This window comes from Alosa pseudoharengus, unplaced genomic scaffold (assembly GCF_046254945.1).
Source record: "Alosa pseudoharengus isolate Yale_2024_CS ecotype anadromous, Long Island Sound unplaced genomic scaffold, YU_APseudo_1.1 YU_APseudo_1.1_scf_14, whole genome shotgun sequence".
NCBI classification, from domain to species: domain Eukaryota; kingdom Metazoa; phylum Chordata; class Actinopteri; order Clupeiformes; family Clupeidae; genus Alosa; species Alosa pseudoharengus.
In genome coordinates, this window is record NW_027468609.1 from 26647382 (window position 1) to 26669459 (window position 22078).

Sequence of the window (22078 nt, forward strand, 5' to 3'; positions counted from 1 at the left end):
AAGCATCAACGACAGTGCCTTTGTGAGCATTTCACTGGGGTCATTAAGCAGGCACCTTCCTTCATGTGTTTCGTTGAATTAGGCCCAAGATATCTGCAGAGGGCTCAACAGCATGGGTGGATTATGAACTTTCGGGCCCCTGGGCCCTGATGTATTAAGGGCCCCCCACTTATTGTCGTATATGTGGAAGGGGGGTTTGGGGGTCCTCCCCCAGAACATTTTTTATTTGTTTGATGTGATTTCCTGTATTCTGGTGCATTTTGGGGATGGCCAATACTAAATTCAATCAGATTCATAGCCTACATCCTGATTTGTTGATATTGAGGCAATGATTCCATGCAAAGGCTTGGGCTACAGGGCCCCCTGACCCCTTGGGCCCCTGGGCCTGGGCCCGGTAGGCCCGTGCAGTAATCCATCCCTGCTCAACAGTGGTGTCCCATACCCACCCCGTCCACATTCATGACATGTTCTCTATGAATAAAAACCAACAAATTCCTCAGTCTATATCAAATCATTGCTGTGACTGTTTATGGTCCCCTGTAAAGACCACTGACAATCTGTTTTAATCTGCTCAATATATATATTTTCCTTTTTTTGAATACTTCAATTTAATTTTGAAAGTAACAGACAGAATAACACACAGAATAACAATAACAGTAACAGACTGAATAACAGACAGAATAACAGACAGAATAACACTACTGAGTTTTATTCTGTCTGTTACTTTCAAAGTTACTGACAGTAACATTTGTTTCAGGGGACATGCTAAAACTGAGACCTACAATGTGACATGCTGTGAGTAATTTGTTATAAGCAAGACATCATCAACATCAAACACAGAGAAGAGATGGAAACCCTAGACTTCTTCAAAACCCCCAAAACAATGCCTGAAGCAGTAATGAGCATGTGCTATTACTGTCCATGTTAGTGACAGTAGTCACACTGTGAGTGACCAAGCAGTAAGGCAATGGGAACACAGAGATAAAGTTTCAAAGAAACATTTATTTTCACAAATAATGATCATAATAAAAAGCATAAACAAAATCTTCTAATAAAGAATTACTCAAGAGTTTAGTGAAAATGAATACTTTGGTGGTGGTCTTTGTCAGTTTAGTTCACAAACAACTCACGTTGACATTGCACAAGGTAATTACTGTAAATATTTGTTCTAACGGCCATGAAAAGACGCTTTAGTGTCTATCATGTCACATCTTTAATCAGTTTAATAGACATTAAATCATATAGCATCAAGCAAAACAATGTGCCACTGATTAAATTCCCAGAACATAGGGGCTCAGGTCTTTACCCTTGCAGTGGCTAACCCAGGCCATCCTGTATGTCAAAAAGAAAAAGAAAAATAATCAATGTGGTTCAAAGGAGCAATGGGTGACATGGATGAGTAATAAAATACATTTCAAATAAACTGTTAAGTAAAGCTGTTGAGTTTTTTATTCTTATTTATTACCAACACCTCTTTAAATCGTATTAATACTGCTTCAACTAAGTCTTACCAGGCACCGATTCCTTGCTGTTTAACAACTTTCTTGGCACAGTTGATAGATTTGTTGATGTCTCTCACCAGCTCTAAAAATAAGAGGATGAATTAAAAGAACAAAGTGATATAACAGATTCGATTTTGCAATGACATAGTTGCACCTATTGTTTCTTCTACCACCCACATCAAAGTAAGTACATTACATACAATATTATTGAATCCAATAACAGTTTAATTGTTCCATGGAAAGCCTTCACCTTCGCACAAAAGCATGAAAATATGCATTATTACGCTGAACATATCAAAATGTTCAGCATAACAATGTTCTGATTTCGGTAGTTTTATTTAACGCTTAGCCTTCAACAGCACAACTCACCTGAGCAGGAGACCCCACAGCCATTTGCCCTCCCATCAAAGTTGGGGTCTTTGCACCAAAAGTTGTTGTTGATCTGGAAGATGCCATAGTCAGTGGAGCCGTCGTCGTTTTTAGGACCTTTTGCCTCAGATTCGTACTGGGACTCATGTTCAATCAGGCACATCCCTGGAAAAAAATGTGAAGACTGTTGAATGTTTAAGTATTTTTTTTGTCTGTAAAGCACTTCTAGATCAGCCAAACTGTTTCTTCCTGCTGTTCACAACAAGAACACCTGACTTTATTAAAAAGAAAATGTTTCTATTCAAATTTCATGCAAAACCATGTACAAACAAAAAAAGATGAAAACTACACAAGATACTAATTATGTAAGAAAAATAACACTGTGTATGAGAGCAGAAGTCAACTTGAAATAATTACATTCACTTTTACCACCCATGGATAACTCAATAGAATACTCACAGCAGCGAGACTAACTCCCTGGTAGCCATCCATTTCAGCCCTCCTCAGAATTCCAGCTATCTCTCTTTTCTCATACTTTCTAGCGCTGGCAAAAGCCACCAGCAGAAGAAGCACAACAGCTCTCATGTTGCAGTAGGAGTTCATCTATGTCTAAGAGAGCAGAAGAGGGTATACATATATACTCTTGGTATAACTTTCACTCTGAATTCTTTATGGTCACCCCATTTTCTGTTTCGCTTCTATTTTTGTGTGGTGGCCACATGACCAACATACATTTGAAAACTGAAAGATGCTGATTGCAGTAAACAATAAGATAAGACTAGATGTATTACAAGTAGCCTACTGTAGGCTACTTCAAACTAAATGCAGTCACATCCAACCAAGTGCAAATGAGAAAGTGCTAAAGTTAACAGGTCAATGTTAAAGGGGAACTTCGCAACTATTTCAACGTAATAAACCCGTTTAGAAATCATTTGGATGGTTAAATGACCTGTTCCGGTGAAAATGGTGACTTTTCCCGCTGCCCCTAGCGTCCCCAGGCAGAAAACCAACCTTGGAACATTGAGACTACCATCCCGGAAAGAGAACTGAGAAACAAGAAACTCGTTTTAAATCGTGTTCCTTACCTTGTAACATCCACATTGTCTGCCGAACTTATGCTAACCGTTTTGCTAGCTTGTAAACAAATCCATGTGCTTTATCTTTACCTTTTTCCACAGTTTGAAATAGCATAATGCACAATTTCTCCAGCAGAGGGGAAAAATCCTGCCAAGTTTCCCTTTAATAGTAGAGTAGCCTTATGAAGTATAGTGCACTGCACATATTCATACAGTAAATATGGTATAATCGGTAGCACTTTATAATAACCATCCGTTATAAATGGTTAATTGATGCTTTATTTTGCAACTATAATAAAATATTTAATCACTTAATAATCATAACTTAATCATTTGTAGATAACAATCAATGATTACTAAATACATAACTTACAAATACTTTATTATCAGCTTATGAAAAAATAAACAATTTATTTATATATAACATACTAAAAAATATCAGTTTAGTGATAGCTTGATTTCAATTTATTTTATATTAATAAGCTACATTATTATTGCAAATATCATATTATTAATAATGATATATTGAGTTATTGTTAATGATTATAATGTTGATCGTAGGCCTTCACATAGCCATATACACAACGCCTATGGATATTACATAGGTTGATTAACTATTGAACTATAAATGATGTTCTATTGATTAACAGTTAGTTAGAAAAACAATTACAAATTTGTTTTTCAGATGGCTATGATAAAGTTGGGTCGTAGTCTTTTATTTGGTAGTAAATCATTTGTAAACTATCTAAAAATGTACATTTTATAATTAATTGATGGGAAATTATTGCATCAAACCTTTTTTTTAATGGCTATTATGAAGTTGCATCTTAATCTTTTATATGTTAATAAACAATTTGTAAATTATCTAAAAATGTCAATCTCATAATCAATAACTGGAGTGCAAACCATCTATGAACATAATGTTTATTTGAAGTTTCACCAAAATGGTAAGTTATGAAAGTTGACAAAACAAATTTGATAATGGAAAACATCACATCAAAACAACTTCTATTTATATTTCTTGGCAATGTCATGGAGTAGGCGACCCAGTGGGCCATTGCAATGTTTTTTGGCTAGCCATTCATTCCACTCAATTAGTGTAAGGTGATCTGTTAACAAGTCCTCTGTCCGATTCCCCCTGCATCTTGAGATGATCTCCTTATAACTCCGCCAAGCCCTCTCGATGTGCTGAGTGTGGCAACCTGTATCTGCATTGACGAATGCTTGACTGTGGTTCACTGTGTAATGATCATACCCCAGTGCAGGCAGTACCTGGCGGTAGGCTCGCCATTCGTCACTTAAAACTGAAGTCCCTCTTCTAATATGGTGGACGATGAGAGGTACCAGCTCTTGTCTTGTCCTTTTTGGCACTAAACGTAGAATAGGTCGACGTCTTGAGTGCTTCACACCGAGCATCCCAAACACCCACTTTTTTCTTTTCCAGCCACCTGTTATCCGGCCACGTCCATACTGTCAAAAAAGCACACATGGATATTACAAATTATGTTTAAGCATTATTTTACTCTTTGGTAATAAAAATAGGAGAAAGAGGAAGATGATGAGGAATAACAAAAAGAAGAAAAATACATTATGTGTATTGTGTTTGCATTTACTTTTCTTTTGTGCCTGAAGTGGCTTTCATCTATCGCCACAAACTCTCTTCGACCTCCCAGCCTCTGTCCTCTCTTCCTTAGCATTCGTTCCACAGCCTCAACACAAACATTTCTCAAAAGTTTGGCCATTCTTGTCAGTGTTGCTGAACTTGCGGCAATGTCATCGGTTATCATGTCAACTTGTCTTAACCGTAGGCCTTGTGCAAACCTGATAATACACAATATTATAGTAATGGTGAAAAATTGCATAATAAACAGTGAGCAGACACCTAATTAGGACACATGAAATATGCATCAAGGAGAGAAAGAGGAAGGTAGAATGAGAGAGAAGTAAGACAAACAGAAAGAGTGAAAAGGGGAGAAAGTGAAGACATAGACAGATGTGGGTGGATGAATAGACATAGGTACATGGATAGATGATAGTCGGGTAGATATGGAAGAGAGTGCAGGTAACTAGATGGAAATATCTAGTACAGATAGATTATTGATAGACAGACAGGCAGACTCAATAGACCTCTGAAGTTTGCCTACAAAAAAGAACCAAAACGGCCATCTTTGCCCATATAAATAGATCAGGGTGTTAATTGAAGCTAACTACCTATGGCAAGTTGCATTGCAAGTTAGCTCTGGGGTAGCAATAATCTAAGTGTGCCGCCTTCACGTACCGGAGATCACAGTATCCACTCGAAGGCAGAGGACAAAAGTGTGTTCAGGAAAACGTCTGCATTTCAGACTTTTTCATCCCCGCGAGAGTTTAAAAGATGCGATAATTCAAAATCCCCATGTTATTTTCCCACAGGAAAAATCTAAGAATAGCCTACTTTATTTTTTTTTTAGATATGTGATCACATTTCACTTCACCTTGGCAAATGGTACGCTCTGAATGATTAAACATAATGATTCATGGTAACTTTTTACACCTGAATTTATAATTTAGCCTACTTGTCTAGGCCTTTTTCACAAAACGACCGATGGCCCAAAAAGTCTTCAGAGCAGTGTACTCGAGCTTCCAATGTTTAAGGGCGCTACACACCAACCCAACGTTGGCTGCCAGGTGCCGACGGCGATAGCTTTTGTGCCTATTCAACATGTGTAAGGGACTGTACGATATTTAGCGGGGGGGGAGGGCCGGTCGCCAGAAGATCGGGTTAAAAATGTTCTGCCTGGCCCTCTCCCCTGGTCAAATTTTTTTTTCCAGGGGCCTCCCCCCGGCTCACAAAAATTCTCCTAGGCCCTCCCCCCTACGTGAATCAAATAAAACTGGTCGAAAAATGAAGTTTACAAGGTTAAAACGGCCAGCAAATGTCATAAGCACACATACACACACACGGGGCTACAAAACAGTGTTGCGCGGGTTTGGTCACAAGCGGCCCGCGGTCGCCCGATATTTTAATCAACCCGACCGCAACTCGGGCCGCGAATATTAATTAGGACAAAATTATACCCGACCCGCGATCCGACCCGCTTATTTACAGAATGTGTGCTTTTGGTTATAGCCTGCATGCAGTAGTCCATTTCTGTAAAACAAACTAATTTATTTGCGAAACTTTATGCAGTAGAACTACACGCAGGCATGCAGGACATAATGTTTGCGCAGGAGAGAGAATGAGAATAAGAGCGCAAGCACGCACGCAACCACCAAGGATTAGAACACTAGGATAAGATTTGGCCATGGACATACTTCTTTCGAAAATAGAAATGGGGAGGCAAGGTAGGCAAGAGAGATATTGCTGGTCAAAACGTTAGCGTAAGAACTGGTTTAAAATGCTGAATGAAGCACAACGCTTTACTAAAGCACATCCACTGTTTAAAGTCACAAACACGACGAACTAAGGTAACTTGTATGCATGCGCGAACCTATACCGGTAGATATGGCTGTGTAGTCTGTGTCATAAGATTTATTCCTGCAGGCTGCCCACCATAACTTGTAGGCCTACTACTGTCATCTTCTTTAAAGCGATGGTTCGGAGTAATTTCACCCTAGGGTCCTTTGCACCATGACCCCGAGCCAAACACCCTCCCAGAACCTTTTTTCCCTTGGTCGAACCCTGGTCGAGTAGCGCTATCAAAAACTAATGACGTTCTGCAGTCGTGATGGAACCAACTTTTATCTCGTAAATTACCCCACTAATAATGCCCTGAATGGTACGAAACTTCTGCAGTAGTACAACTACGACCTTTAGTCCAATAACGAGGCATTAGAAAGTTTGTAAGTGCACCAGGAGTTTATTTAAATAAGACTTGCCTGATTATCTGCTACTATACCGCTGCATCGACGTTTCTTCCGTGATTTGGGAAAAGCCTGTAAAAGTCCTGACCATAGCCTATATCGCTTTTCCTGAAGGGGTGTCTTTATTATTTTAACTCGCGTCTTCAGCTTCTTTACTGTTGACTTACTGTATTGATGCTTTACTGTATTGATGCTAGCCTTCTCGTGATATTTTAAGTAGGCCTATTTGTAGAAAATATATATTTAATTAATTTTAACTGACCCGCCCGCAAACGACCCGAATATCATTTGGTTTATGACTCAACCGCGGGTGACCGACCACTTCCCCGATAACGACGGAGACACGCTCTTAAGAGGGTTTTCTACGATTCATCTTACGATCGTTCGTTTGGTTTTTCCGACTGTTTCCCGAACATGCTCGTAGCGTGAACGCGCGTGCACTGCTCTTAAGATGCTCTTAAGGGGAGCTGTCCACGTTAATAGTTCTGAAATATCCTCTGATTTGACGGTGATGTCAGGTGACTGCACGTCACAGCTATAGGCCTACCATTTAAACTTCGGATCTACACATTAATTCACACCAATAGAAACACTTTGACATCTGCATGTAAGCATCCCAATTAGGTTGTGTACCACACAGAGACATAAATAATTGTAATTAATTTAAGATTAGATTGTTGCACCATGCAATAATTTTTCGCGATATCACTTAAGAACACGTTTGAAGATAAGAAAGAAGTCGAGTAAGAAAGAGAGGAAATGTGTAGGCTTAGATTTTGATGCAGTAGGCAGACTAAACCACATGTTGCTTTCTCTGCTTTTTACCTCATAGGCCTAATAAAATATTCACTTAGCAAAGATAATGTCAAACTATTCTGGCAACGTCTCGTTTCATAACTTGATTGCATTTTTGTCCGCTTTTCATCACATTAGTATGACCATTAAATGTAGGCTATTTTGCACGCTAAAATCTGATTCATCACAGGTAAACACAATAAAGAATGGGAACGTAAGTTGGATTATGTATTCTAAGTTGTAATTCCTCTGTATGTCCTGTTGGTGACCTCAGTGAGAAGTACTGTTAAGACGCTCTTAGCCGGTAACGAGTACTCTGGAGCACTCGTAGATCTACGAGTGTTTTCACGACGCTCTTAAGCTACGATGGTTTCGGGAAACAGTCGGCAAATCTTAAGACGTTCGTAAGAGGGACTTTACGACGCTCTTAGGCTTAAGATGCTTTCGGGGAAGTGGGCCCTGCAAGCTTACGAGTTGTGGGAGATTCAGGTAGGGTTGCGACTTTTTGGACTCGCCCACTCTGTCAAAGAGACGTGAATCATGTTTTGGCCTACAAACCTTTTAAAATATCGAAAACGGATCATTGATCAGGGGAAAAAAATATCATGGATCAGGAAAAAATAATTTTCCTCGGCCCTCCCCCCAGGCCAAAAAATTTCTCCTGGGCCTTCCCCTAAGGCTTAAAAAATTCTCTTAGAGTTAGTTATTCGTTTTATCTCAATTCATAGTATCCTAGGCTTATACATGTTTCCCCCATAAATATAAATCGTATAGGCTTTTCAGATAATTAGAAATGAGTCTTCTAGCCTAGGCCGATATGCCTACATAGCCTGGTAGCCTACAAAATATAAAATGAGAAAAAAAATGCCAGTAGCCTAAGTATATAGAAAATATAAGTGGTTTTCATTCAAGATGTAGCTATCTATCTGTGATAAATATAGCCTATGGATAAAAAGACAACTTACCATTCACATTTATCCACACCCTTCTGTTCAATTTTCATTGTATGGTGGCAAAAGTTGCATTTCATCTTTTTTTTTTATCAGTCTTCTCCTCTGCAACCATTTTATAAGCTTCTTTAAATTATTTTTACTTCTTCCTTCAATTAGTTGCCGCAGCTCCCTTGCTAAACCAGGCATCTTGATTCCATAAGGAAATACTACTGTGTTCCAGTTTGCGCCAAAAAATACGCGCCAGAAGTGCATTGGTAGCTGTGAAGCCAGCAGCAATAGGGTGGGGGGAAACGTCATTATACAAATATAAGCATTGACTGATGATACTGTTTTGCCACAATGTTATCAGCCTCCATTTACCATTGTTGGTTTTCAATAACATGCTATAAAGTATACAATTTACAAATTATAAATCAACATGGCAAGTTTCAAGCCCAAAGAGAGGGATTTTAAACTCTTATTCTGAAGTCAATGAATTCAGGAAACTCCGGCTGAGGGTAGCTAATCTTTCTTTTTTCGTTATGTTACCAAGTGGCTAGTGACAAGATCTCGAAGTAACGTGGAATTAAAAGAAGAAAATAAGCATAGCATTACATTTCATTGCCATTTATCTTAGACACGAAATGGCAAAAAGAAAAAGTAGACATTTTACAAGGTCAGGGAAGATCAGGAAACTAGATGGTGAAAAGAAATCGCCTGTAACCCCTAATCGACGATGACGATGGGGTTGATGGACACGAAGGGAGTTCCAGCCAGATAGTGCTAAACTCAACTCAAACCGCCGGTAAGTTTCTTAACTTTCATTCTTATTAGCCTGTTATTAATGCATCCAACTTACTGTCTTAACAATAGTTTCTAGCGTTAGCTTTCCCCCCCTAAAGTTTATAACAACTTGTCAAATGTGCATGGCTATCTTATCACATCTGGTGTAGCTAGCGAGTGAAAGCTTGTAGGATGTCTTGGAGCAGCTTAGCAGCTACACACAGGTTGTTAACACACATTTTTAGAGCAGCACTCCGAGGGATGCAGATAGTTTTCGAGAGGCAAACATTTAAGAAATGCTTTTTAGCATATGTAGCCTACACTGTAAACATTCACAGTTGTTGAAGCCTATAGGCCATCAAAGGGCAGAACTGACTACTAATTGTATTATGTGTAGTGTGTCAAAATATTGAAATAGCCTATTATGTTTATTATTGTCATTAATTGTGGTTATACTGCCTGTATTTTGGTGAAAAACAGCATACTGCATGGTGAACAAATGTAGAGCAAACCATGAATGTAGTATTGATGTGCTTTTAAAACAGAAACATAGCATGCTCTACCTATTTTTTTTTTTTCTTCCTTGCTTTGTCTTTCAGAAAACTCTATGTCTCCAACAGTATCAGAGCTCCTCCTTAAAGCTAAGGAGAGAGAGGGTGTCCTGATAAGGAAGAACAAGAAGCTGAAAAAGGAATTGGACTCTCTTCGCAAACAAGGGGCTGGTAAGTCAATACTTTATCTCAATATGACACTTAACAACACACACCACTTGGATTAAAACATTTTAATATAGGGCTCTTCACAGTGTAAGTAGAACGCTCCATTCACGTTCGGCTGTCAATTCTTTATGCTAAGCATAATTGACCGCTGTCAAGGATAGTGGCCTTTTTGCCACTGATTCACTACAGACAGTTGTTCAGCTGCGTTCTAAAGAATGTTGTATTCAAGTTCAGTGAGTTTGGTGAAGTTTGTTTCTCGTCATTTGCCAATGAAAACAGTAAAAAATACATTTAAAGACCCATCAGGTGAAGTGTCTTCTCTTATGTTGGTAGGTAGCCGTATAATAAGTGGGGTCCGGGTCGCTCTGTCGGGGCTTATTTTTTCGATAATGGCTGGCATTCTATACATTAACCCTTACACAGTAGAGCCCTTTGAAGACTCGATAATATCAAATATCAAGTATAACTTTTTTTTCATGTTGTCACCATGTTGGTCTTGAGGATGGACACACATACACCTTTGTACCTGACAAAATGTATGTGAGTACTGAAGCTTCTCACTTAAACTTCACTTGATTAAACTTTCCCGTCCCCTTTCCTTATTGTTTCTTTTCAGACAAGATATGCCATACCACAACTTCTGACCACACCACTTCATCTGAGTCATCATCTGAGTCCTCTTCCACCAGTAATTCATCTTCCTCTTCCTCCTCCAATTCTTCATTGTCATCAGACGATGAAAGTCATAAGAAAAGGCGTTACAAAAAAAAGCATACAAGGAAAGACAAAAGGCATCGGAAGGAAAAGAAGTCGGCAAAAGCAAGGCATCGCAAAAAGCACAAGAAGGAACAGAAGTCCGCAAAACCTGAATGTGGACAAAGAGGTGAGTCATAAGGGAGGGCTCCTGTTTACAAAAACAATTACATTAATACACAGGATTAAAGTTAAAATCCCTTGTGCCAAAATCCAAGGTAAAAACACATTCAGAAGCCCCTACTCAAAATTAACTTTAAAAAGCACGCTACCCACAAATCCACCAACAAATGGTCACAAACACAAGACAAATGGCCCATCCAACAGCAGTATATAGTATGTGGCATGTCATTGGGGTTATCAAGTGGGCACCCTCATTCACCGATGTTTCGTTAAGTTAGGCCCACGACACCTCATGAAGGCTTAACAGTGAAACCAGCGTCCTGGAGACACTCTCCTCCATGCTGCCACCATATTACCACTTTGAAATATCCAATACCCAAAATACTCTTAACCAGCTTAGGCATGGTCAAGTTATGGGTGATGCATGTTAATGTCAACAATATTTTGTCTCATCTCACAGTCCAGTTAATCTCTATTTGTTTTATTTCTTACTGATGCAGCTTCCAGTCCAAAAGACATCGTTGCGAGGTACAAGAAGGTTCTGCGGGCTTACAACCGTGGAAAAAAACTTGGGGAAGCGTGTACCATTGCTGGTGTTACAGAGCTGACCGTTCGATCAAAAGCAGCTATCCCAGAGTTGGCTATAGCTTCACCAGAAAAAATTGAGGAGCTTTTGGCAGGCTACAACAAAAGAGGAAAAATTTCTGATTTTCTAAGTAAATGTGAAGACCTTATTGAGAATGATACACAGGTCAGAGCTGAGATAGCAAAACTCAAAAATGAGGGCAATCTCATACCCTACATTAAGAGGGAGCCGAAGTAAGCCCCCCGCCAACAACCCTCTTATGTTTAAGCAGTGTTCATTCATGTTGTGTTCATGTTTACTGTCTGATTGTCTGAAGAGGCAGCAGAAGTAAGTGCCCCTCGCCCCACCACCCTGTTTTGTTTATGCTGTGGTGTTGCAATGGAGGATTGATAGCCTTTTAAGTTATTATGTTTTTTGTTTGATTTTTATTTGCTTATTGCCCTGCTCTGATGGATCAGAAGTTTTGATTTCAATAAATATTTCTTGATATTAAAGCCAATTGTGATGTGTGACAATGCTTTACAATGTGTTAAGCATCTGTAATTGCAGTGTATGTAAAGTGTTATTGTTTTCATTATCACTATTGTCATTTAACAATATTTGACTTTAATCGGCAAAGTCATAAGTTAAGTACAGAACTATGAACACCAGTTACAACTTCAATGTGTTTATACATTGTTTGCTCCAGGTATATCCCATCAGTTTGTAATACAGCATTTTTAGATAATTTACAAATTGTTTATTAACATATAAAAGACTAAGATGCAACTTCATAATAGCCATTAAAAAAAAAGGTTTGATGCAATCATTTCCCATCAATTAATTATAAAAAGTACATTTTTAGATAGTTTACAAATGATTTACTACCAAATAAAAGACTACGACCCAACTTTATCATAGCCATCTGAAAAACAAATATTGTAATTGTTTTCTAACTAACTGTTAATCAATAGAACATCATTTATAGTTCAATAGTTAATCAACCTATGTAATATGCATAGGCGTTGTGTATATGGCTATGTAAAGGCCTACAATCAACATTATAATCATTAACAATAACTCAATATATCATTATTAATAATACGATATTTGCAATAATAATGTAGCTTATTAATATAAAATAAATTGAAATCAAGCTATCACTAAACGGATATTTTTTAGTATGTTATATATAAATAAATTGTTTATTTTTTCATAAGCTGATAATAAAGTATTTGTAAGTTATGTATTTAGTAATCATTAATTGTTATCTACAAATGATTAAGTTATGATTATTAAGTGATTAAATATTTTATTATAGTTGCAAAATAAAGCATCAATTAACCATTTATAACGGATGGTTATTATAAAGTGCTACCGTATAATCTGATAAATAAATGAAGGAAACATAAACAAATGTTAATGTATCAAGTGTCAGGTATGACAGTATCAGGTATTATGTTTTCTTCCTTGGTCCTATTTTACATTTTTTGTGTTTGACATTTCCCTTGTGTTTCCTTGCAAAGTATTGCCAGGGTGCAAAAAAAGTATTGCAAGTATTGTATTAAAGTATTGCATTACCTGACACTTGATACTTATTTAACATTTATTTATGGGAATGAAACAGTATTGTGAAGATTTGCAAAACATTGCAGTAAAGTTAGCTAAATTGTTATTCTCCTTAAACTGTATTTCTCCTCTTCTACATGTGGTATTATGTAGAAGGGCAAAAGTGGTGTGTTAAAAATGACACTACTGAGTGTGCTCAGGGACAATACATTTTGTGTCAATTTCAACACAGCAATTGTGTGGCTTGCTGGGTGAGACACATTTCAGCTTTCTCAAAGTTTGCATAAAATGTAAAATATATTTCAACAGCTTTTCTTGATAAAGTGGTTGACATGTATGCCTGTTGCTGGCTATAACGGAAACACATGACACTTTTGGTTTGAACTGTTTATGGTCACTTCTTTGGTCAATCTATTTTATTGCTTGTTATGTACGTTGTTAGTTTCTTTCTTGCTAAGCAGTGTGCCATACATCAATAGACATTTTGAAACTAAAAGATAAGGTAATTAATTACATAAATTGTACACCACAGTCAGCTGTCAGTTTAATCAACAATCAGCTATGTTTTACTTTCCAAGTCCTAAAAAGGGAACAAAGTGCAAATCTTTTAAGATCATGACATTTATTCACTTAGCAGATGATTTTATCCAAAGCGACTTACATATATCAATTATATTACAAGGGCCATTGTCTCTGGAGCAACTCGGGGTTAAGTGCCCTGCTCAAGCGCACAACAGTGGAAGCCAGATATTTAACCCACAACTTTTCTGACTGTGTTCCCCTAGAACATTGAATTCAAACGGTTTCTTCACAGCCAATGACTAGAAAATGTCTTGTTTTGTTATGTAAGGACTCTGTTCATATATATTGTAGCCTACAGACTTTTTAATGACATGTTGAGTCTTTTAGCCTGACGAGCCAGACCCACATTAAAATAGGGTCTGGGCACTTACCGTTCGCAGTGCTCAGTCGGAGGGGCGGGATAATCGGTTGTCTTTCAAATTCCCTCTGCACGCAATAGGACAGCGCTGAGTCCCATGCGTTTCCCACCAGCGGAGCTAGTTGGCTAGTTCAAACTTTTGCCAACTTAATAAAAGCTTAACTCGTGTCACACTGTTCGCCAGCAGCAACATCCATCTTATTTGTTTTCAAGTAGCAGGGAATTCAAGCCAAACCGTTGCAACTCTGCCATCAATCATTATGTTAAGCCCGCCTAACGACTCTACACGATTTGATTGGCCTGATAGAAGTTTAATTTTTCGAGCTCACAAGCCAACGGAGAGTTGCTAGACTAGCCCTGGCAGCAAATGTAATTCTAGGGTGCGTCTAGATTTCTAGGCTATTTTTTAAGAGGAAAAAAGGCATGTTTTTGTAGGTCAATGGGAGTACTGGCCATTAGCTGCAGCTACTCCAGTCTGGTAGCACCGATTTTGGTCGTTATTTTTCCTATGGACAGTAGCCTACTCACAATCAAGATCCATGTAAAGATCGGCCGGATTTCTCCTTTAGCCACCACCGTCCGCTCTACTACGCTATCACCGCCCAATGAATTGTTCATGGTTGGAAAATGGCTGACATAGCCTAAATCATGAAAAAAGACAGTCACAATTAATTTGGAATGAGTACAAGTAACTTGTGAAACATAGTTTTTCCAAGTGTGTAACGGTAACCTGACATGCAAATCAAAGTCCTGACTTAAATCCGATTGAGATGCCTTGGTGGCATGACCTTAAACAGGCAGTTCATGCTCAAAACCCCTCCAATGTGACAGAATTAAAACTATTTCTGCAATGAAGAGAGGACCGAAAGTTCTCTGCAGCAACTTGTTTGAAACGTTTGATTGCTGTTGTTGCCGCCAAGGGTGGCTCAAGAAGTTATTATAGGTTTAGGGGGGCAATTACTTTTTCACATGGGTGATATAGCTTTTGAATACAGTAACTCATTACCTTCAATAAATGAAATGATTATTTAAAAGCTGCATTTTTTTCAGTTTCCTTGCATTGCCTTTGTCTTATATTAAAATTATTTGGATGATCTGAAACATTTAAGTGTGACAAATATGCAAAAATAGAATAAATCAGTTAGATGAGTTCATGCAAACCAACAATCACTTAGATGAGTTCATGCAAACCAACAATCATTACCCCACCACCTGCTGCAAGACAGCTCTGAAAGAAAATAAAAATACCAATGAAGTAGGCTACGTCATGGCCTTTACGCAGCCTATCCACCTTATTCGTGAGCCAACAGCACAACACTTCGGTATTCCAAAATCTGTTTTTCTATTTCCGGCTGAAGTTAGGTTGTATTGATTTTAAATGGTTATATCTGCATATATGCCTGATGCATCCTAGCCATGTACAAGTAAACATATATCAAATATTACTATTGAGTGAAGGATTGACAACATTTTGAAAGTAACATCAGTTGAAGAATATTCAAGTTGGCCTATTGAGACTGCACTTAGTTATATGTACTGTAAACAGAATGAACGGAAGATGAAAATTTAAACTGAAAAGCTTTTGTTCAGTGTTGTATGTTTCATCTGTGTTTTCTTTTAACCTAAAAGACCAAAAAGGATTCAGAATGTTCTAATTGTTCTCTAAATTCACATGACTGCATCCTTGAGCTGTCAGCAAATGAATGATGGACATTATTTCTGTTGTCTCACATCTATTTGTTCTTATTATTATGACCACATAGCACCCATAATGACCATTTTTGTGTTGGTCTTAAGGGCCCGCATCAACCTAGCCCATAACCACTCATTTGTGATTTGCACCCCCCAGTAAAAAATGACAATGCAGCAATATACTTCAATGATGCAGTTTTTATAGCACAAACACATTGTTACAGAGCACCACACTGCAGCTTAAAGTGGAATGCATGCCTGGTTAGAATGAATAAAATGCATAGGCATAGCAGCATAGAGATAGAAAGAAAAATAGAAAATATGAAGGTATGACTGGATTGAAATACTGCAATTAGTTGTTTGTTGGTCATTTAGTCCATCAATTAATCAATCAATCATTATGACAACGGAAATCTTCATGCACGGATTGCTTATGTTATGTCTCTTACGAAAACACTCAAGACATACAAACTTTCCTGTCCATTTTAGGGAAAATTTCACCTAAAGCAGCTATGATGCTTATAATGGAATGATGAATAAACATTTTTCTTAAAGATAAGCGAAAAAAAACAGTGCTAAGCAAAAGTGAGGTGATTCCACATATACTTTATTGAGTTTAATGGACCTGAGCTCATCTAAGTAATGTTAACTGGCACTCATTAAACCCCACAGCCAGCAATGTAGCTACGTGTGTCTCCCTGGCAGTGTTTAACCCAGGCCACCCTGAAAGAGAGAAAATACAAATAAACAGAAAAAAGTAATGAGGGGACTTGAGCAACTTTTCTGCAGACTTCTGCAGACTTTGTGAAAAGGGATTCCCCGCTACACAGTTTTACATATTTGCATACATATTTATTTTTATGTATTGTTAGAACAATTTGCCCCAATTAAGATGTAAAAATATTTGCCACTGAACAGAAATGAAGCCATCTATATTATCAACTTTTTCTTAACTTACCTATCTATTATAGGCTAGTGCGTACTTTTCTAAACCAATATTGTGTGTGGAAAAACGTAAAACATTGTTTGTATACATCCTATTGCTAAAATGCACACACAGGGCATGTTCGTTTATTTGTACAGTGCTCAGTCTTTGTCTATAAACAGTTTTTATACTGTACTTAGAAGAGTGCTTTAATTCATTCTTACCAGGCCGACATTCCTTGCTCGCTAGCAATGCGCTTGGCACAATTGATAGATGGCTGGATATTATCAGACAGTAGGGCTAAACAAGAAGAAGACTAAATTTAAATCATAGAGCACCATTACATACAACATACAGTAACTGACTGAAAAAACGCAATATAGAAACAAAAAATATGACAATAATAATATTTCATTCTGTAAGGTATTAGTTTGTGTTTAAAGTTGTATGTAATGCTTAATATTCAGTAGTGCAACTTACCTGAGCAGGAGATTCCACAGCCATTTGCCTTCGATTTAAAGTTGGGGTCTTTGCACCAATAGTTGTTGTTGATCTGGAAGATGCCATAGTCAGTGGAGCCGTCTGTATTGTGACGGTTGATTGCCTGCGTGTTGTAGTCAGACTCCCATTTGGCTAAGCAAACCCCTGGATACAACATAAGATTGGAACATGTTGTAGTAGCTCAGAACATGGGATTTGTCCTGAGACAGGGGCATGGGCAAGCCACATACACAGGTTTCGTTTCTCTCATTTCCTGCTAGTCAACAAGATGCTGACATACTGTACATTCTACCAGAGGTGTCAGGGCACACACACAAATGCTATGGGAAAGCAAAGACAAAAACTCCTCTTTGATCAGTCTATAAAAACATATCTACAAAAACACAGACTGGACTAGCAGGGATGTAAGCTGAAAAAAGTAGCATGTTTACATAACCCCCAAATCGATAAGCCCCATAATTAAAGTATAGCTACTCACAGTCAGAGAGGCTGCCACCCATTCCGGCAGACTTCAGTTTCCTAGCCAGCTCACATCTTTCAAACACCTTGGCGCTGGCTACAGTCACCAGCAGGAGAAGCACAACAGCTCGCATGTTGATGTCAGAGGAGGAGTTGGTTTGGTCTATATCTGAGAGAGAGCAGAAGAGGATATTTATACTCAAGGGTAACTTTCATTTTGAGTTCTTCATGGCTGAACTTTTGACCTGGTGTGTCATACAGTATTTTGTTTCTGTCAAATGATCCAGTTTCATTTTGAAACTGAAAGATAGTTGATGAAGTTGCACACCAATGATAATGAGTTGTTGGGGGGGGGGGGGGGGGGTTTAGGACGATTCTAAGGGCCCAGCACTGACAGGGGGCCCTCAGAAAGATCCCCCGGATTATTGTCTGTCAAATTATCTGCGCCCTTGTTGTGCCTTTACACAGTATATCCACCTTATTTTGTGAGCCACGTCGGACAAAATCTGGTTTTCTGCTGAAGCTGGGGTTGTACTGATTTTAAGTGGTTTCATATCATGGTAGTCTGACGAACAGACAGTGCCTAATGCATCCTATAAGACCTGTAAAAGTAAACGTATATTAGACTAGGTACTTTCACTCCCTCCTCTTGTAATAGTTGACAGAAACAGGTTAGTGGAACATCTGTTGTATGAGTTTTGACAATAACCTGACACGGCAAAATGCACATGCTGTGGATTTAGAGACTAAGGGCTGTATTTTGGGCACCAGCGCATGGCGTAAAACTCATTTTTCACCCACGGAAAGTTTAATTTGGTATTTTGCACGTTTATTTTTTAAACATTGCGCCCAGGGATGTGGCAATTAACAACCTAGGGAGGGGCCTGGCACGTTGTCTAAAAATCGCTGTCATACACCACTTAAACCTGGTCAGAAGCCAATGGCGAGTTGTTCATATGCTATTTTAAGAGCGCATGTCAACAGTCATATTGGCAGGTGCACACACCATCCTTCTATCATTTATGAACGCACACCAGCGCACGTCCATGCAAAGCATTACAAATTGCACGATTACAATGGGAAACATAATTAGAATAAAGATATTACGAAATACTCTCATGATGAGTAGTTATTCACCATCATGTGCAAATTGGTAATGACGGTTAAAAAAGATTAGGGGAGAGGCGAGAGACACGTATGGAGCACAGCGACACACTGTCACGAGATATAAGCAACTCCTCTGCAGGATAAATGTTGTTTTATTCAGTCATTTGAACAATATTAGGGTACGTTTACGATGCCACCTAATAGAACTCGACAGTCAATGCGGTATCTAGCTTTCTAATATCCATGGGTTCACTGGCCTGCCAGAGTGAAGTAACCTTCTTCTTCTGTGATTTTTTGCCAGTTTGCATACAGAGTGCATTACCACCATCTGCTAGACTGGAGGTGTGATGGCAAATGTACCCTCTAGCCTCGTTCTGGCCACCGGGTGAGGATCAACAGTCTCAAGAGAACTCTGTCGGTGTACATATTAGGACATCCTCAGCTGTCAGACATCAGGTGAAAAGGCATCAGGTCTCAGGAAAACTGCTGTCAAGTTTACGGAATTACACAGTCATGTCTCTGACATCAGATGAAAAGGAGTCAGGTCTCAGGACAAGCCGAGTCAGACTAAAAGGTCTCAGATAAAAAGTTATCAGAGTCAGGTTTCAGGAAAACAGCTATTTCTGTTAACTGGTACAATAAGCAAACGTATTTGTGATATAATAGGCTACGAAATAGTTGCTGAAAGCTAGTTCACTCGTGTAGGCTAAAATAAACCCACGTGTTGTCCTATAGCTTTCACTAGAACTAGCTTTCAGAAAACAACTATTTCAGCCTACTATATATAACAAATGAATTTGCTTGTTGTACCAGTTAACAGAAATAGCTGTTTTCCTGAAACCTGACTCTGATAACTTTTCATCTGAGAATCACTCAATATGTTTCATCTGTGTTTTCTTTTAACCTACTGAAAGCAAAAAGGATTCAGAATGTTGTAGTTGTTCTCTAAATTCACATGACTGCATCCTTGAGCTGTCAGCAAATGAATGATATGGACATTATTTCTGTCTCACATTTGTACTCATTATTATAGAGGCTATAGCCTGCAGTAGGTGTTTTGAACTCATGCATGTATACATTCCATAGGCCTACATAAGCTCAATATAATTTTCTGTTTCATTTTTAGTGTTCTGGAAGGAACTCGAAAGACATTTGGAAACTGAAAAGTCAGATTACTGGTTTGACTCAGTCAATCAGTTGTCAATATATGTTATGTAATCACTAATAGATCATCCGACTTCTTAGTCATAAAATGGAGCAAAGTGCTAAAACTGAGCAAATACTTTGATAAACAATGTAATGTGAATAATCATTATATTTCCACTTTATTTTTTTGCTTGTGTCAGAATATGTAGAACATCAAGCATGGAGAAGAGATACATTGCCTAATATCATAGGCCTATGATGTGGGGATGATCTTGAAATTGAAAATGTTGTGCCAGAGTTGTTTTTTTTTTTTAAGATAGTGAGCTATATAGATAGATTAACTCTATTAGATAAATATATGTGCAACAGTACAATGCATCTTTTACTGGGTTTAATGAGCAATCATGACCACAGCAGATTCATTAAATCTATTTGACCACATTTACCACAAACATTTGTAAATCTTTCTACTCTCCATTTCTGTGTAGAGCATATTGTTGTGTAATTTGGCCTAGCTAGTAGTAGCCTAACTACTTTCAATCAGCCAGGCTAACTTTACAGCAACTATACCAGCAGCAAGATGAACTTAGATCATGGAAACATCCCATGGTTACTGAAGAGGGATCTTTTCATATAAACATCAGGACAGCAAGGAGAATTCAAAACCTTTAATTTCTTTCAGTATATAAAGCAATAGGCAAACATTATTGGAATGTACTGTAATGTGATGTAATGTGATGTGAACTTTGCACTATAATTTACAGCCTGCAAGGTAGGGGGTGAGATCTTGACCCTGGCAGTGATTTCGCCAAGCCACCCTGTAAAGAGAGAGACAAAAACAAGAAGCGTGTGTTGTGAATGTAACCAAAAACTCAACATGACGCAGTCCCCTTTGTCTAAAAAAAACCCAATAATTCCTAATAGATGACGATGAGCCATTCAAAGTCTCCTATAAAAACAAATGTTATAACTTATCCACAAAGCTTTAAACCACAACAAAGGACTTAGAGGACTGTTCATCACACTCTGGAACTATTTTGGCCAATGATAACTGTTATAAAACTTTAGGTTAGGGATAGGGCTAACCTTGACCTGATGCTAAAGTTAAAAAATAAAAATCGAAAGGGTTCTATGCAGTTATAGTCATAGTGAGAAGAACTTGTAAAGAGTGTTCTTGTCTGGACACTCGTTCTTACCAGGCACGGATTCCATTAGGGTCTCTGACCACACGCTTGGCACATGTGATGGCTGTCTGGATGTCATCAGTCAGCAGAGCTGGAAACAAGATCAGGAACTTCAGGAAGCGATCACAAAGCATAGACTAATATAGAGTAATAAAATAGATACAACACAGTAGACTCTCTTACTCCACAAAAGTATAAATATTATGAAATATTGACTTTTTAACAAAAGGGTGTAGAAGAATCTCTCCGTTTTCTGCACAGCCACTGCAGAACCCCACACCAAGGGTTCTCCCCTCAAACATTTTCACAGGCAGAGCTCCTCGCATGGACAGCACACATGATGCACAGTAAGCTACTTTGATGAACTGATTTAATTCTAACAAACAAGAAAAAGGGGGAGCTAGTGTGCGGATATTCCGTGCATGTTTTTACTGATTGTAAATCACACAATCTACTGAGGAACTGGTTTGAGGTGATGTCTATTATTCAAGAGTAGCTGACCACCACAGTTGATGTTGCAGGCATTCTTTGCCCTGGGGGTTTTCCTGTCATTGCACCACCACTTGCTGTTGATCTGAAAGATGCCGTAGTCGGTGGAGCCGTCTGTGTTGGGGTTGGTTGCCTGGGTGTTGTAGCTTGATTCCCATTTGGACAGACAGACCCCTGGGTGCAGATGGAGATTTTAGAATGTTCCAGAAGTTCAATGTGATGCATTAGAAATTTCTAAGGCAAAAATGCTCCTGTTTGTGACTTTCTGTGAAATTTTACAAATTTTTTTTACAAAAATGTCTTAACTTACTTTCCATGACAACATTTAATATACAGTATATGTAACATTTAAAGTAATTCATCCATTGATGTCTATAGTAATCTTAGCAACCCAATACAGATGACTCAGGAACAACTACTCACAGTCAGCTAAGCTAACTCCACGGTAGCCATCCATTCCAGCAGCCTTAAGAGTCCTGGCCAGCTCACAGTGGTCATACACTTTGGCGCTGGCTACAGCCACCAGCAGGAGAAGCACAACAGCTCGCATGTTGCAGTCAGAGGGGTCGGTCTGTGCTGGAGTGGCAAACTGAGGCTGCTATTTGT

The 22078-nt window shown here is 38.5% G+C and overlaps 4 protein-coding genes and 1 long non-coding RNA gene across 5 annotated transcripts; 1 reads left to right on the plus strand and 4 right to left on the minus strand.

Moving 5' to 3' along the window:
* Positions 1–982: 982 nt before the first annotated feature.
* LOC143122502 (lysozyme C-like) lies at positions 983–2470 on the minus strand. Its single transcript, XM_076283285.1, has 4 exons — positions 2331–2470; positions 1872–2055; positions 1512–1584; positions 983–1332 (listed from the first exon to the last, which is right to left on the minus strand). Exons 1-4 carry the CDS (start codon positions 2454–2456, stop codon positions 1272–1274), a joined length of 444 nt encoding a protein of 147 aa, XP_076139400.1. The 5' UTR covers positions 2457–2470; the 3' UTR covers positions 983–1271.
* Positions 2471–3857: 1387 nt separating this feature from the next.
* On the minus strand, positions 3858–4847 carry LOC143122503 (uncharacterized). The gene is made up of 2 exons (XM_076283287.1): positions 4561–4847; positions 3858–4417 (listed from the first exon to the last, which is right to left on the minus strand). Exons 1-2 carry the CDS (start codon positions 4807–4809, stop codon positions 3956–3958), a joined length of 711 nt encoding a protein of 236 aa, XP_076139402.1. The 5' UTR covers positions 4810–4847; the 3' UTR covers positions 3858–3955.
* Positions 4848–8321: 3474 nt separating this feature from the next.
* Positions 8322–12126, plus strand: LOC143122504 (uncharacterized). Its single transcript, XR_012986707.1, has 4 exons — positions 8322–9322; positions 9900–10022; positions 10636–10902; positions 11396–12126. It is a non-coding gene; the product is annotated as an uncharacterized LOC143122504 (long non-coding RNA).
* A 3715-nt stretch (positions 12127–15841) lies between these two features.
* LOC143123198 (lysozyme C II-like) lies at positions 15842–17709 on the minus strand. Its single transcript, XM_076284390.1, has 4 exons — positions 17566–17709; positions 17067–17231; positions 16811–16886; positions 15842–16384 (listed from the first exon to the last, which is right to left on the minus strand). Exons 1-4 carry the CDS (start codon positions 17678–17680, stop codon positions 16321–16323), a joined length of 420 nt encoding a protein of 139 aa, XP_076140505.1. The 5' UTR covers positions 17681–17709; the 3' UTR covers positions 15842–16320.
* A 2743-nt stretch (positions 17710–20452) lies between these two features.
* On the minus strand, positions 20453–22053 carry LOC143123194 (lysozyme C II-like). Its single transcript, XM_076284389.1, has 4 exons — positions 21896–22053; positions 21485–21646; positions 20996–21074; positions 20453–20617 (listed from the first exon to the last, which is right to left on the minus strand). The coding sequence occupies exons 1-4, from the start codon at positions 22020–22022 to the stop codon at positions 20551–20553; spliced, it is 435 nt and encodes a 144-aa protein (XP_076140504.1). The 5' UTR covers positions 22023–22053; the 3' UTR covers positions 20453–20550.
* Positions 22054–22078: the final 25 nt, after the last annotated feature.